This window comes from Hyalella azteca, unplaced genomic scaffold, assembly GCF_000764305.2.
Source record: "Hyalella azteca isolate HAZT.00-mixed unplaced genomic scaffold, Hazt_2.0.2 contig6756, whole genome shotgun sequence".
In the NCBI taxonomy this organism is placed as follows: domain Eukaryota; kingdom Metazoa; phylum Arthropoda; class Malacostraca; order Amphipoda; family Hyalellidae; genus Hyalella; species Hyalella azteca.
The window spans coordinates 19,011-34,923 of NW_025936908.1; the positions used below are offsets into that span (position 1 = coordinate 19,011).

A 15,913-nucleotide genomic window follows, 5' to 3' on the forward strand; every position below is an offset into this window, starting at 1 on the left:
CAGTAGGGCAGCAGCGGTCGACAGGTCTGTGTGAATGTAATTGACTATAGTAAGGTAATCCCATGAATGTTAATTTATATGTTATTTTTACTTTAACCTACATCCACCCCATGCACTGAAGTAATTTGAAGTACAACCACCAAAATTTAGCAGATGGATTTTAAATATTTCGTCTTAATTTAGTGAGAATTCAAATTCCTTTTATATAATAGTTGAATTAGTTCTCCATCGTGAGATGAGTTAGGTACAAAGCATTTCAAAGTTGCCGTAAGCTGAAAGGGTGACACAATTACGATTATATCCCTTCTCTTCTTAGTTTCTGCTAAACTATTTACATTGTCGTAAAATTATGTGTAAAAGTATAACTCATGCATACAAGATAACTTAGTACCGTGCGTCAACTTGGAGTTTCATTGCCCATAGTTTTATGTCATATTGGTAGTCAGCATTGGTGAGTTTAAATTTGTGTGAACTTTCAATCTTGATGCGTTTTGATTTCTTGGTATTAGTTTGGAAGAATTTCTTCGCCCGACCTTTAATTTAACAATTATTTGAGTTATTGTGAGCGGCAATATAGGTAAAGAATCCGATGTAGAGTTAATACATCCATGTTTGTAATACCACACCTAGTGAAATAACATTCCTCAGGCGGGCAAAAATACCCTGATAGCATTGATTATGACTAGCATTTAAATTGATTAAACGAGTGCTGATGGAAATCGTTATCCAGACCATCAATAATTTTTATCGTTTGATTCATTAGTGTTAGTACTAGGGCCGATGTAGAAGCCAGCCATTCCATATCATCCATTTACGCCATCTCCACCTTTCTCTTACTACCGAACTTGTCGAAGAAGCACAAACACAGGCCCTAATAGTAGTTAGGTCAAAATGGTACCTATAGTGATGGACTCTCCTCGACTGGTGGCTTCTCTGCCTCTAATGGCCTCCTCTAGTGCCGCCTTACCTCGCTTGGAGACACCTCCAGTGCCTCCTATGGCCTCATGAAGAGCCGCCTTCTGTTCCACCGACAGGCTTTCCCTTATAACAGGGCTCATGGCCATCGCTGTCGTGGCAGAGAGACAGCGCAGTTGCAATGGACTCATCGCCTTCAGAGGAACAGTCAAAAATTTATGGCATAGATACTGAAGTGAGGTGTAACACAAAGCTATGGAAAAACTTTTGGAACTTTCAAGCTGTATAACACGTAACATTCACCTCGTGTAATGAAAAATTCCAACAAAAAGCCGTAACTTTGTTTGTTCGCTTATGAGCATTATACCAATTCGTACTTGAATTGCGTCGCTGGTCATTGCGCGCATTGCAGCAGCTGTAAGTCCGATCAGGGCGGATGGTTCGATAGATGGGATTATGGCCGCTTCAATCCCTGCAAACACCACGCCCATCTCCCGCACCTGAAATACGTCGTTGTGAGTAACATACGATGGTGAACTAGTGAATATTTCGCCTGTTCCCTCAAGCTGAAAAACGACATCGCGACTAACACGCATGCACTGCCTTCTTTTTATTTTGTTCAGCCACCGTAATTGTCTACTAGACTTTTGATCGAACAAGGCATGAGTAGGCGCGTAACCTTAAATTGCCCCTCCGGGTATGAATGTTTTTCATGTTTACTTCTGATATACTTCTCCATTCCTTTGGAATTTTTTTATGCTCAGGATAACTCAAATTAGTTAGAAATAATGACGGCGCTAGTGTTCTATTGCATATTCAATAAAACATAAAAGTTGAGAAATTAAACGCCATAGGTTTCATTTCTCAACATAAAATCTTACGCTATAGGTAGAAGGTCAAATAAGTTCATTACTTGATAATGATGAAGACCGAAAGTTTGGGCTGCCTCAACTTAGATTTCATTTTATTTATGGGAGGAAATTCTCTTAACACTCGACTTAGAAAGAATCAGAAGTGAATCGCTTGCCCACTGTAATCAGTCGCATTCAGATGTTAGGGAAGTTACTTGACACAAAAGTTAGAGTCGAATGACACGTAAATGGCTGGTTAGGCTACCCTATGCTCACACTCACCAGGCACTAGCGTATAGAGTATTAGTTCCAGTCAACGAAAAATCATCACATGAATTTGTCTAACTTTGTTTCCAGATTCAGCAGTGTCCGCTAATTATGAGGTATTGGGAACTTTGAACGTACTTTGCACCCTAAAGTCACAAGAAAAGTAATTGTTGGTTTATTTCCTGGGAAAAAAACAACGAAACGCACACGTAGAGCCGCTAATTAACGTGCTAGACGAGGTTACGACGGCCCCTAGCAGAATCTACCAGGGGCCATACTTTCAAAACTCGCTAAGTGAACGTAAGTACTTACGCTCTATTTTCTGGTCCATGATTGGTGGATTTGGCTTGAAAGGCCGTCAATGATTGGCGGATGAACTTACGATCTCTTAACTTTTTTGAAAGTATAGGCCCAGGTGCGACAACGAGAGAAGGGGGAGACTGTGCAAGATCCTCCCCCTGCGTAACAGATCCGCAGTCAGATTTCAATCCCTGAGGGAAGGATCGCTTTCCGTGGCAGGGCCAAGGCTGTTCAACGCCCTACCAAGGGATCTAAGAGAGGGGGAGTTCACCCTGGAGACCTTCAAGAGACAACTAGACGAGTTCCTGAGCACAATCCCAGATCGACCTCCCCTGCAACACTACCAGCGGCGAGAAGCAAGCAACACCATAGCGCATCAGGTGGCCCAAATGAGGGCGGATGAACGATAATCAGAGGCGGCGATCCATCGTGGCCTGGGACTGCTATGTCCCAAACAAATACTAAGGATGCTAGGGATACTAAGGTGCGTAAATTGTGTTGGGTGCTGTGTTCCCGCGACTGCATAGCAGGAATAATATAATATAATAATATCTCTATATTAATAAGGAATAATTAAAATATCTCTCTTCATAGATGTTCTAGAATAGCATTAATTTATTGTCTGTAACTCCATACTTCTTGTATTTTTTGCTCTGTTCGGATGTTACGCTGAAGACTCTCCCGGAGATATTTTGTGGCCACCACAGCAAACTTTATGCCAAGATTATACATGGTATCCAAAAAGTTCATATTCTCTGGGGTGAAACGAAATGTTAATTTCTCGATCAGTTCATAAACTTCCATAAGTGCATATCCCAAATTCAGCGACGTTATATGAAGCATTATCATAATAAAAGGATCTATGCTAGGAAATTTTTATCAATGATTTGTGTTTTCCTTTGATATTGCTGAAACATGAGATCCACGAATCAATCATTATTCGAAATTAATATCAAATTATTGAATAATTTTATTTTACACATATTAGCAAGAGATTTATTAATATTTTGTTGAAGTTTCAAATAATGTTACAATTTATGATGGCTATGCCGTGTTAAGCGTAAATTTTTTTAACACCGTTGGGTGTTATATTGCTCTCATTATCGTATGTGTCTTTTATTGCAACGAAATTTCATATATTGTATCCACTTGTATTTGTTTTAATCATATATGATGAGGAGGTCAATTTAATTATTTGAATGGCAGCGGAAAGCGACATAAAGAATGGGATTACTTATAATTTATCGGATAAATTAAAAACAAAAAATTACAGAAAAAATTGGAATCAGAGGTTCTGCGGCATGAGATAGTGTCTCGTTCGACCAACTGGCATCCGAAAATGTAAAAAGATGACAGTGCATAGTGTCACCACTATCGCGTCATAGTGGCACTACAATATTAGATGTGGCAATATTGCGGGCACAAATGTTGTCACCATTCTAGTGCATAATTACGTGGGCTCTGCACAACGGTCTGGCGTAATATGCGAGCGCCTTTGCAGCGAGTTCTGCTAACAGGTCTCTGTTGCACCATGCCAAGGTGCCAGCGAGGTCGACCAAGCCCAGCAGGAGCCTGCGTGTATGAGACGTACAACAGTAGTCAAATTATAGCAAGCAATTCAACATAAGTTTTACCACACACTTTTTTGTTCCTACAACTGCTGCTAAATTTAGGAGAGATTGCCAAAATAATAATTATTTATAGCAATAAAGATTTTTCATATGGAAAAGTTTCTAATAGTGATAAAATTTATAGTTTAATTATTGTAAATTCGCCACTATATTCACTATGACTTGTTTTTTCCTTATAAAAACAGCTGAATGCATCAATTGACTCACACAGCTCGCTTGGGACTGAGGATTTTGAAATCAGATTCTTCGACGACGCACCAGAGGCGGTTGAGCAGAACGAGCTGATTGTCCGTCAAGTTGGCAAGGGTCTGACATGTCTTGTCGAGTACCTTATCCTTAATCGCTATGAGCTGTGGGAGCAAGTAAGATAAGGTAGTAAGTAATTTTTATCTTTTATTGAATGTTTAAATTTATATTTCGGCGCTTTCACATATTTTCTATGCATAAGAATGCATTAAATATTGGTTAAACAGCCTAATTTCTCTAAATTTTTAACCGCAATATCAGCAGGCACTCAAGCAAATGAAAAGTCGTTTCCGAGTAGTTTTTAGTTTCATCGAGTCACTAAGATTTAACTTCAGCAGAGTTCTTCAAACCAGTAGTGATATATTAGTAGACATCGCTCCCGAGTTAATAACATATTGCTTTAACCTGAACAAATTCAAAGATAACGATCGAACAATTCGGAAATTTTGATGATAAAATTTAGGCTTTTGCGAAAATCTGGCAATGAAGAATTACCGAGATCTGATCGCAAAGCAACGCATAAATTTCTCAAGCATTCCAATTTTGCGTAATCGGAAAGAGCAGGTCTCATTGAGTAATGATATTGGAGTTTTTCTCGCAAATTTTATAGTCATTCTAATCTTATTAGAATCAGTGCATTTCTAAAATCATTGCTTTGTCTCATATTCTAGTTGCATGATCACAGGAATATTAATTATATTTGCTAAAACCCTCATCACTCACGCTCTCAGACACGTTCATTGGTCAAATTGAAATCATCAATTGCGCTTAAGAAGGATTCAAGACGTTGAAATCTAAAGGATTTATAGACATTGTGAACCCATACACACAAAAATCCAGCCCACGCAAACTGTGGTATTTTTAAACTAAAAAATGCTAAACATTTTCGTCAATTGTAGCATGCCAAGCGTAAGTCCATACTTTTACTTCTACGGGTGGTGTTGGTCGCATCGAATTACGACCAACATTTTTGCCAACTGAGAGAAACCCTACGTCTGTCAGCAGCTGCCGTCTACTAGTTAATTACGCCTGTTTTCGCGAATGATTTCAATTCAATCGAATGATACGTTTCCTGAGATAAATAAAAATAATGCCGCAAGTAAACAATAGAGATGCCTAATTTTTTCTATTCAAATAAAGGCAATAGTGAATATTTCCTATTTTTATTCATTAATATCGAAAATGAAACGTTGAACGTTCCAGATAGTATAGAGGTTATGCTGAAACCAACTCGAACACATTGCTTAACACATTCATCAGTTTTAAAATTTTCTATCGTTGTTTGTCTGGTTAAAAATATGGTTCTTCAACGGTGATGGATTTCAGTGCAATGAATCAATATAAGTTTATTCCTTGGAAGTTTTACTGGCGATCAATTGGTCATCTAACAACTACCAGTTATTATTGGGTACTGGACCACACTCTGAAAGCGGATGGGAATCCTCTCGATCGTTGAACATAAATAACTTCTCGTATCTCTTGCAACCAATAATTATTATTTGACTAATCATTGCCGGCACTGTTTGAAAAGTAATGATCTTTTATCACGACTTTCCTTCATTTATTGTTTATTTGTAACTATGAGTGCTCTTCGTCGCTAAACCATTCATCTGCATTGAACGTACTTCTTTAAACGTACAAGGTTATGTTTTTTCAGAGTTAAATTAAGGAAATTTTTCACCTCGTCGATTAAGAACCTCTTCTTCTCATCGCCCAAAACAGTGATAGCTTCAGAGAAGTCATCCGGAGGGCAAAAAGATGGTAGTTCATGGAATTCGTTGGCCTCGAGGCCTTCCATGATGAAGTTCATTTTTCTCATGAGCGAGTTGGTGAGACTTGACCAAGACTTCGATTTAAAGGAATCTCGCACTTTATTCGCCAGGATCTGTATGAATCGAGGACGATATGTAAAAATTGGTTGCTCAAACGTGAAAATATTGGCGAATACAATCCCATTTTAGTCTTAGAACGATATTGAATAAATAGTTGTACAAACTGCAATAACACATTGTGACTATTCCATTGCACATCTTCTATGGCATTGTGACTCGACTAATTTGTTTTGTGAACAGAATTCATGGCTCTAAAGGCCACTTACATCATAATTTTTGATGAAAATTATCTCTGTGTGTCCGCAAGGTTATCACAACAACCATCATTTTTAGTTTTTCAGTCTCCGTATCATAAAATTCAAATTTCTTATGTACAATCAGTCTCTTGAGATATATCACCCATTTCTTGGAAATATTTGCGTCTAAATGCGTCGAAATATTAAAAATATACAGGTACAGCCAAATGGTCTTATTAAAGAATCACTGGAATTTCGATGCAATTTTCATTGCAATCATTTAGTGTAGCTAGGGAGGGTTATCGCGAATTGATTCAAGTAGTGTTTCACGAATTGATTAAATCATCGGCTTTTTCGTTCTGTATCATTGTTATGTCATGACCATAATATTCTACCACGACAGTAATATACTAAATTGTCACCTTTGCTTTACTCTTGTCCATTTTTCGATCCCCCAGGGGATTCAGGCACTTCATGATGTCGCTTGTGGACGCGGCGCTCAGTTCCTCGACGCTGATGTCGTCCACCCCGTTAACTGAAGCGCGATTACACAGCGCGACATCCCTCAAAGCTGCACGAATATTTGATTGAGCCAGTAAACCATGATTACTCGTCTGCCGCCGAGTGATAAACATACTTAAAAGACCAATAATGTAAAAGAAACATACTTCGAAAACTGATGTTTGCGTTTTACAAGAATGGTAATTTAGAAGTTAAGTTTTCAATAAATTACCAATAATGCAAGTTGTTGGTGGCCATACCAGGCGATAATAATACGAGCGCCTGATCAGGATAATAAATCAAACGCTGATACGGTGATGCATTGATTTATTTCGTCCATCCGTAAGTCACTCATCGGGCGTTGAATATTTCGAATATATGAATCTTGGCTGTAACCATAGAATTTATTGACAACGATTTATTAACAATATAATAATTTGAATTTGAGAGCAAAATCCAGATATAAATATAATTTTAATTTGTACGTGTATTTTTCTGGTCAGATTGTCTTACAATTAATGAGACCAAGACAATTAAGTAAAAGAATCGTTATCGGCATATTTGTACCAAGATTCATGACGTGAATATATCACCTCGAAAGCAGTTGAAAAATCTGGCGTTGAATATAGACAAAACTTTTTCAACTGCTTTCGATGTGATTTATACATATCATGAATCCTAGTACTAATATGCCGATAACGATTCTTTTACTTAATTTTCTTGGTCTCATTAATTGTAAGACAATCTGACCAGAAAAATACACATACAAATTAAAATTATATTTATAGCTGGATTTTACCCTCAAATTCAAATTAATGTATTGTTATTAAATTCTATGGTTACAGCCAAGATCTTACCATCGAAATTGATTCCATTTTATTTATTCGTCCGAACATATACATTTCAGGCAGCTCGGCTAGTGAATTTTGCTCACGCTGTCAGCGTCAACTGGTACAGCGTGAGAGGCGGGTGGCGAATGTCAAACCTAACATCAAGAGGCGGGTGGCGAATGTCAAAGACTTGAATATATACTCAAGTTCGGACATGGCTTGAGTATATGGTCATGGAGACCAACTGAGCCAGAGCTATATCCACCTCACCTCTCTTCCTCCTCCCGCTGGGGCTGTAGCCGGGGATGGTGTAAGGGTCGAGGATGTCCAGCGCCGCCCAGGCCTGCACGCGTAACACGTTGTCGCGCTGCCAGAGCTCGGCGTCGTAGTCCTCGCCGAGGTCGCTGCGGCACTCCATCTGAGGGAAAGGGAACGAACTTCTGGTGATGTTACACGTAGTTAAGCCGTTGAACACACCTCGAAATGACGTGACATCATCTGGTTGTGTTTGCTAATGCAACACGCTGCCAATAGTAAGGCGGCATGGCGGAACCGAACTAAACGTTCGGCAGGAGACGGAAGTGCGGTAATTATTTGAAGAAACTGTTGTGTCTTCTTTGGCTTACAAGAAATAATTTTCGAGTTTCCGTAGCTCGCAGTTGCTGATTTCTGCAGAATTGTCCCGGCAGATATTTCGAGTCAAATGGAGTAACAGCGGTTACTCCATTAAAGGAATGAAGAACCGTTTTAGGTGAAACTAAATTATTCACATAATGTGAGTGAGAGAAAAAATATAGAATTTTTAAAATTGAAGCATCACGAGTACATAATATTTCTGAGTAATTTATTGAACACGATGGAATTTGATTATTGACCTGCCGGGCCTCGTCCTCTGGGGCGTACTGGGCGCGGTCGGCGATGGGGCACCGACAGGACATGAGGGCCCCGCGGGGGATGCGGCTCAGCGTCCCCGACGGCAGCGTGTACAGCAGGCAACACAGCCCCGACATTTGCCGCCATGTCGTCGGGTCATCGCTGCGGGGTCATCAATAGAAGTTTATAAAAACAATTTAGGAAATATATGTAGCAGCATTCGAACTTATGCATGTTTAATGCACAGAGCGTAGATGTGTGAGGTTTACCCTAGTTATCTCATCGCTTCGTCAATAAATTGGCTAATTATTACTGATATAAATTAAGAAATATATATTTTACTTGTATAAGTAATGCCTAATATAACTTTTAGTCATCATCAAATTGATTAATGTAAAATTAACACTCGCCTCACCAGTAGTGGACGATTTTACGGATATACAGTATAATAGTCGTTCATCGTCGTTAGTCGTCCTTTTCTGTAATTCTCTCCGTCCTTTTCTCCGTTCAAGAGATCTAGTTCGTGCATTTAATAATGGCTGGACAGAAAATAAAAAAAAATAGTCGAAAAGCCCTCTACGGTCGCTAGAGAAAAGCCCTCTACGGCCTCTAGAATAAAAAATAAAATCAAATCAGCCCAGTTAGAGATGAAAGTTTGCAGGTAATGCAAAGAGATCTCTCTGAGCGAAGTCCAGACGGTCACCTGTGAACGATGCGAAGATCTCATTTGTATCAGCTGTTCGAAGTTGAACTCTAAGGAGTACTCATTTCTCCAGAAATCTAAATTGCTTCATTGGTTTTGCCGTGATTGCGAAAAACCAACTCTTGGTGCTCGAAAAAAAGAGGAGTTGGTGGAAGAGCACGGCAATGAGTCGAAATTGTTGAATGATGTAGTTAACTTCTTGAGTGAGATGGTGCGCTCGCTGAGTGACAAACTGAGCTCGCTATGCAATGAGCTGACTGAAGTGAAGGCTCAGTTGAAAAATACGGAAGAAATGGAAGTAAAGAAAAAGACAGCTGATTTATCTGAAGTCGCTAGTGAAAGCGCACGTGAATTAATTGATAGAGAACGTAGGAAAGCCAACCTGGTCTGGTTTGGGATTCCTGAAAGTAACGCATCTGATGCGAAGGACCGAATGATGGATGACTCGGCCTTTGTTGTAGACTGTTGCAGCAAGGTACTCAACACATCGATTGATGTTATATCTTGCAAGAGGCTACGCTCGAAGGATGCTGCTGGCAACACCTTCAGACCTCTGCTGGTGACTGTAAAGGATTCTGCTCAGTTCTGGAGCGTGCTGAAAACAGCGAGAAAGCTTGGAGAATCCGCTGATTACAAGTCAGTTTTTGTAAAAAGAGATTCCACCCCCTTAAAAAGGGCGGTTTTTCGCAAGAAGTGGTAGGCGAGAATCAGGCGGAAAGGCACGGAAAATCAGGTCAATCACTTCCAAGCTGTCAAGGCAACACCGGCTGCTCACGGACAGTCAGATTAGATGGAGGACAAGTAATTAGTAGGAATGATGTCCGTAGATCAAGGCCTGTAAATATTGTAGGAAGTAACCGCATACATCAAAGTGAAAGTGCACAAAAAGATTTAAAATATTTTTACACGAACTCGGATTCCGTTTTGAACAAAAAAGTGAACTGTTAACTGTGATCGCAAACGAGTGTATAGACATGATTTGTATTACAGAAACACTCCCTAAAAATCACGGGGGGAAAATTGTACCTGTTGAATTTCAGCTGCCAGGTTTTGATTGTTTTCATAACTTAAATGAAGAGCAGTGCAGTAGAGGTGTAGCTCTGTGGGTTAGAACCTCTTATGGGGCCCAGCAAGTTAAGTTATCTGCAGAGCATCAATCAGCTGGAGAATCAGTGTGGTGCGAACTTACTCTAAAAGGCAAAGATAGCCTCCTCATAGGGGTCATTTACAGATCACCTAACAGCTCCTCTGCTAACAATAAAGTACTAAACAGCCTTTTACCGAGCATGTCATTCAGCAGGTCGCATACGTTGATCGTTGGTGACTTTAACCATCAGAAAGAGACTGGGCAGATGAATCTCCTCCAAGAGATGAGAATCACCCAGCATCCTTGTTCTTGGAGTCTGTGCGAGACTCATTTTTAATCCAGAACATCACCAAGCCAACCCATTTTAGGGGTAAACAGACCCCAAATATTCTAGATCTTGTGTTTAATAGTGAAGAATCAATGATAGATGAGCTTCGCCACGATACTCCGATGGGCAAAAGCCGCCACCAATCAATGTTTCTTCAATATTAAGTGTTGTGCAGAAAAGACGCTTCGGAAGCCTGAACGTTTGAACTTTGCGAAGAGCGACTATGATAAACTCCGTGAAACGGTGAATGCGAGGAATATTTCGGACTGTATTAAGGACATGAGCGTGGCTGATTCATGGTCGTTTCTCAAAGACACGGTTATGTCTGCAGTTGATGCCTGTGTACCCAAGATTACGCTTGGAGGAGTCAAAATGTCCCAGTGGATGAACAGTGCAGTTAAGACTCAGCTAAAGACCAAGAAAGTAGCCTACGAGCGTTATTTACGAACTCGCTGCGAGTCTGATTATAACCTGTATGCCAGAGCTCGAAATCGAGCTAAAGAACTTTTTCGCACTGCAGTGAAAAACTTCGAAAAAAAATATTGCTAAAATGCAAAAAAGAATCCGAAAGACTTCCTATTGTACGCTAGTTCGAAGTGTAAGTCAAATGACGGTATATCTGATTTGAAAGTAGACCAACGAAAGATCTCCTCTGATGAGGGCAGGGCTAATGTTCTTAATCAGTTCTTCAGCAGTGTGTTCACAGATGAGAACTTGAACAGTATTCCAGATATTGAGGAGCGCCCAGTTGGCTCGAAGTTAATATGTTTTGATATACGCGAAGAAGAGGTTCTCAAGCGCCTGGTAGCTCTAAATCCCAACAAGTCATTTGGACCAGACGGCTTCCATCTCAGATTGCTCAAAGAATTAGCAGCCGTTCTGGCCGGCCCATTGACAGTATTCTTTCAAAAAACCTTGAACGAAGGAACTTTGCCGTCCGACTGGAAAGAAGCCCAAGTAACACCATACTTCAAAAAAGGTTACAAAAGCAGCCCCGGCAACTATCGCCCTGTCAGTCTGACTAGTGTTGATTGTAAGCTAATGGAATCTGTTGTTAGGGATAGGATTATCGATCACTTGAATGCTCACCATCTCATAGCAGATTGTCAACATGGTTTTATCGCCGGTAGATCCTGCACCACTAACTTATTATCTACGTTGAACGATTAGACTCACCTGCTGGACGAAAGGGAGCCAGTGGATGCATTGTACCTCGATTTTCTAGTAGGTAGACGACAACGTGTCAGTATTAACGGAACCGTGTCAGACTGGGTAACAGTGCGCAGTGGCATGCCACAAGGGAGCGTTCTTGGGCCTATTTTGTTCGTTGCTTCTATAAACGATTTGCCTGAAGCAGTCTCCAGCGTCTGTTCCATGTATACCGACGACACAAAAGTTTATAATACAGTGAAGGATGCGTCGAATAAAGCGCAATTACAAGATGATCTTGACAGCTTAGTTAACTGGGATGATACGTGGCAGCTGCGGTTTAATGCTGGCAAGTGTAAAGTACTTCACCTCGGGAAGAACAATGAACAGCAAGATTACAGTATGAGAAGACATGGTTGCAACGAGAGAGTAATGATTGAAAAGTCAAGTATGGAAAAAGATCTCGGAGTTTATGGCCACAAGGAGCTGAAATTTTCTAAGCATGTTGAAACGCAAGCTAACACATCCAACAAAATTCTTGGACTAATCAGACGCTCATACGAGTTCCTAGATGCAGAAGCGATGAAGCAGTTGTTTGTTGCTGTCGTGCGCCCGAATCTAGTTTTGAAACGTTGTGTGGTCACCGAGATTTGAAAAGGACAGAAATTTACTAGAGAATGTTCAAAGACGTGCAACAAGGATAATTCCAGGCTTGGAGGGCAAGTCCTATCTCCTATGAAGAAAGATTGAAGATTATGAAGCTTCCAAGCCTCAGTTATCGACGTCTGCGTGGGGACCTCATTGAAATATACAAGTATACTCATGGTTTATACAAGGTCCCCGAAGGATTACCAGAATTTGAAACAAGAATCAACACCAGGGGCCACGGCTATAAACTAAGATCTTCTGTGAACACGGCACGAAAAGGAAAAGAATCGGCGACAGGCCACATCAGGCCTACACTTCAGCGCCGAGATCAATATGTTATGTTATCATGCAGTCGTCATATGTTTACAAGGGTATGTCAATGCAATTTATACATGTGATGTTCATGATATTTTTCTCCAGGTAAGATAAAGTTTAGTTTTTGGCTAATGCACTATAGAAAATTTTATAAATACTTTTAAATATATGCAATTATATATGACTTCTTGAAGTTAGCCAAGTGATTGTTTTTCTGAAATATAATGCCGTCCAATTAAACTCTGAGGCCAACTAAATTCTTACAAGAATACAGAATTAGCTTCTTAGAATTATTTTAATCTGATTCATTGATAGTCAGATGGAGTTATTTTCTCTTTCTTTCACAACAACAAGGGTTTTGTGATTCAATCAATGAATTGTTTAGTATTTGATTTGTCCATCCTAATCCAGAATGGCAGTCACTTGTACACCATTTACTACTGTGTTATTATTTTCTTGTTCAAGAGTAATTTGTCTCTAGTTTGGTTGACATCAGACATATATTCAACTTCCACATGCTTGAATATCGCTCCAAAATATACTTTTTCAAACTAAATTTTGTGCATTAGACATTCATTCATAAGATACTTGGCATTTGGAAACTATTCCATGTCATTCGCCCACTGTAAACCAATTTATCTGACACTTATCTACTTCGCACATGTTTAATTAACGGTCTCTTTGTCGTCAGATATTTGTACACGTGACATTTGTCAATGAAACAACCTTTTTCTAACATATATGAGATCAGGAGAAATTTGTCTCTCCCACATCTGCACTTGATTAGAATGAGCGCCACACTCTCGTCAAGCAGACATTGAGATATAGGAGTCTTGTCCGTTTGGCACTGGTTCATCCAACTTAGGTGCAGTAAGCAAATATTCATCGGAGACGTTTCTTTGATGTACTTATATATTGACCGCGTGCCAGCCTCGTTAGGCAGATTCACAAAGGATTCAGGCAGATTCACAAAGGATTCCATATTATCCAGAACTCTATAAGTCAATTGAGATATCGACTCCACCTTCTCAGCAAAAATATTCTACTTTTTCTAAAAGCACGACGGGTATAAAACAGAACTGCCCCCGTCCCGTTTACCTCGTCGCAGAAATAAATGCAAGACACACAACACTAGGAAACAGCTCCTAAAATCACATAAAGACACACAACACTAGGAAACAGCTCCTAAAACCACATAGGAAGACAATAATTACACTCGCTCATTACCAGACACAAATGCACTTGTATCAGTCCATATTTCCGGAACCTCGACTCATCGACAGACCACATTCCAAAAATTGCCACATTATCTAGGGATAAGTAAAACACCATCTGTCTAGAGAATAGAGGTGTTTATACATGAAATATAAGAGACAGGTATAGGCTAAGACGTCGACCGTTTCGTCGGAGTAACTCCAACATATGTTACATTAGGGCGTGCTTGTTGGTTACCGGGGGAAATTACTATAGGCTCCCAGCCATTTATAGAATCACGACTTTCGCCTAATGCTGAGGCCTTGATCGCGTGATCTGTTACGTGATGATTTCCACGCTGAATCAGGTCTAGTACTTTTCCATCAATCTCTACCACGTCTAGTAAATAATACGTATCAATTATAATTAATACAATGAGACGCCTGATTGACATCGCTAACGCTGGCATTGATGGACTGACGCCGACTCACCGAGAGTGACTCTCAGTAAAGACGAGACCGAAGATCTACAGACATCCCAACAACACTCAACAAAACCTACCCTTCGAGTCTCGAGTGACTCACCACTCTCATCATTAGCATTATCACGTTCACCTTCATATCATCTCTTCAAAAATAACATGACAAAACACAGAAAAATAAAAATATCTAAACGTATATATGTATAGTAACACATTTACAGTATATGTATAGTGACGTAACATTTACATTTTTTAATAGCTCACAATCGTGTAAATAATGAATTATAACGAAATACCACTTTCCGTTCGGAAAACCTTTCAAAGCTCTCACGGATTCCTTCCACTCTTCCCTAACCCCAACCAAACCCCTTACACCTATAACAAATTATATTGGCGCTAGGTGCATTACTTCGTCTCATACTGTCTTCTTCATTTCCCCTTGTTCCTTCTAGACACTGTGCAATCTCTTGCTGTCTTCTTTTGTTTTTAGTGGCACCGCAACAACAACCACTGGCATAGTGCACTGACGAAAGCCTTCGACAAAGTCTGGTACACCGGACAAAAACATACAACTAAACATTCACCCGTCCACTACAAAAATGCTAGCAGACCTTATACACAGACCAGCATCCATCAGAATAGCCACCTCTCGGTGATGACCAGGTTGCGTACTAGACAGCTTTTGGAAGATTAATCCAGTGTCAGTTCTCAATTTAGAGTAGACATGTGTCGGTTGATGTAAATCAAGCGTCTGCCCTCAATATAAAGTATCAATTCAAGTCTTACTTGCTGTACAATTTTCCATTTTGTTTAATTTCATGTAACTATTAAAATAATTACTATAAATACGACCGAGACATAAATCAGACCAATCACCGTGTCGCACCCTAGTCAATCTGCTAAAAAAGCCACGCTACCTAATGTAACGTAAATCAGCCCCTGAAAAATTCAAAGAGGTTATCGAACCATTTCAACCACCAAGAATCATACTTTATTCATGTCAAATTTTAATCGTTCAAGACACTTTTACATATGGTCACATGCCCAACTGTGATGTTTACTTACCCTTTGTACTTTGTGATCAGATTAGCGATGGCCACTCGTCTTCTTTCGTCAAGACACGGCATCAGGGCGCTTGCTGCCAAGGACTGAAGGCGTCCATGGTTTGTGATTGGTAGGAAGAGAGTAATTCTCGTTATTAAGTTCTTATATATCTGAAAATATCACCTATACAAACTTACCTATTCAGGGTTTAAAAACTACCATAGTTAGGAACACTACTTTGCGTTTTTTCAAAAATTTTCAAGTAGCATTACTTTCTTCGTAAAACTAACCATTTGGACAGAGATGGACAAGAATTTTCGCTTCAGCTGCCCTCTTCCCTAACCTCATGCACAACTTACGTTGAAGATGCCGAGAGCGATTTGAGCTCCCTCTGCAGTAACGACATCCAGCAGGTCCGTGGGGAAGAATAACAAAAGCTCCCTGTATAGGTTAACGTCCACCGCTGTCAACACGTTCGGACG

General features: G+C 39.9%; 1 protein-coding gene across 1 annotated transcript; it reads right to left on the reverse strand.

The window, feature by feature from the left end:
• Nucleotides 1-881: 881 nt before the first annotated feature.
• On the reverse strand, nucleotides 882-15,909 carry LOC108669849. The gene is made up of 10 exons (XM_018157277.2): nucleotides 15,791-15,909; nucleotides 15,453-15,535; nucleotides 8,485-8,644; nucleotides 7,880-8,027; nucleotides 6,701-6,849; nucleotides 5,892-6,095; nucleotides 4,172-4,314; nucleotides 3,788-3,905; nucleotides 1,293-1,415; nucleotides 882-1,109 (listed from the first exon to the last, which is right to left on the reverse strand). Exons 2-10 carry the CDS (start codon nucleotides 15,512-15,514, stop codon nucleotides 882-884), a joined length of 1,335 nt encoding a protein of 444 aa, XP_018012766.2. The 5' UTR covers nucleotides 15,515-15,535; nucleotides 15,791-15,909.
• Nucleotides 15,910-15,913: the final 4 nt, after the last annotated feature.

Bases quoted from the DNA above. Each gene is read 5' to 3' on its own strand.
- LOC108669849 (XM_018157277.2), bottom strand. From the start codon at position 15,514: ATGCCGTGTCTTGACGAAAGAAGACGAGTGGCCATCGCTAATCTGATC. The intron at 8,028-8,484 runs GTCAATAATCAA...CCTTTCCCTCAG, and splicing joins CAGAGGACGAGGCCCGGCAG to ATGGAGTGCCGCAGCGACCT. The intron at 6,096-6,700 runs GTGACAATTTAG...CGATTCATACAG, and splicing joins TGGACAAGAGTAAAGCAAAG to ATCCTGGCGAATAAAGTGCG.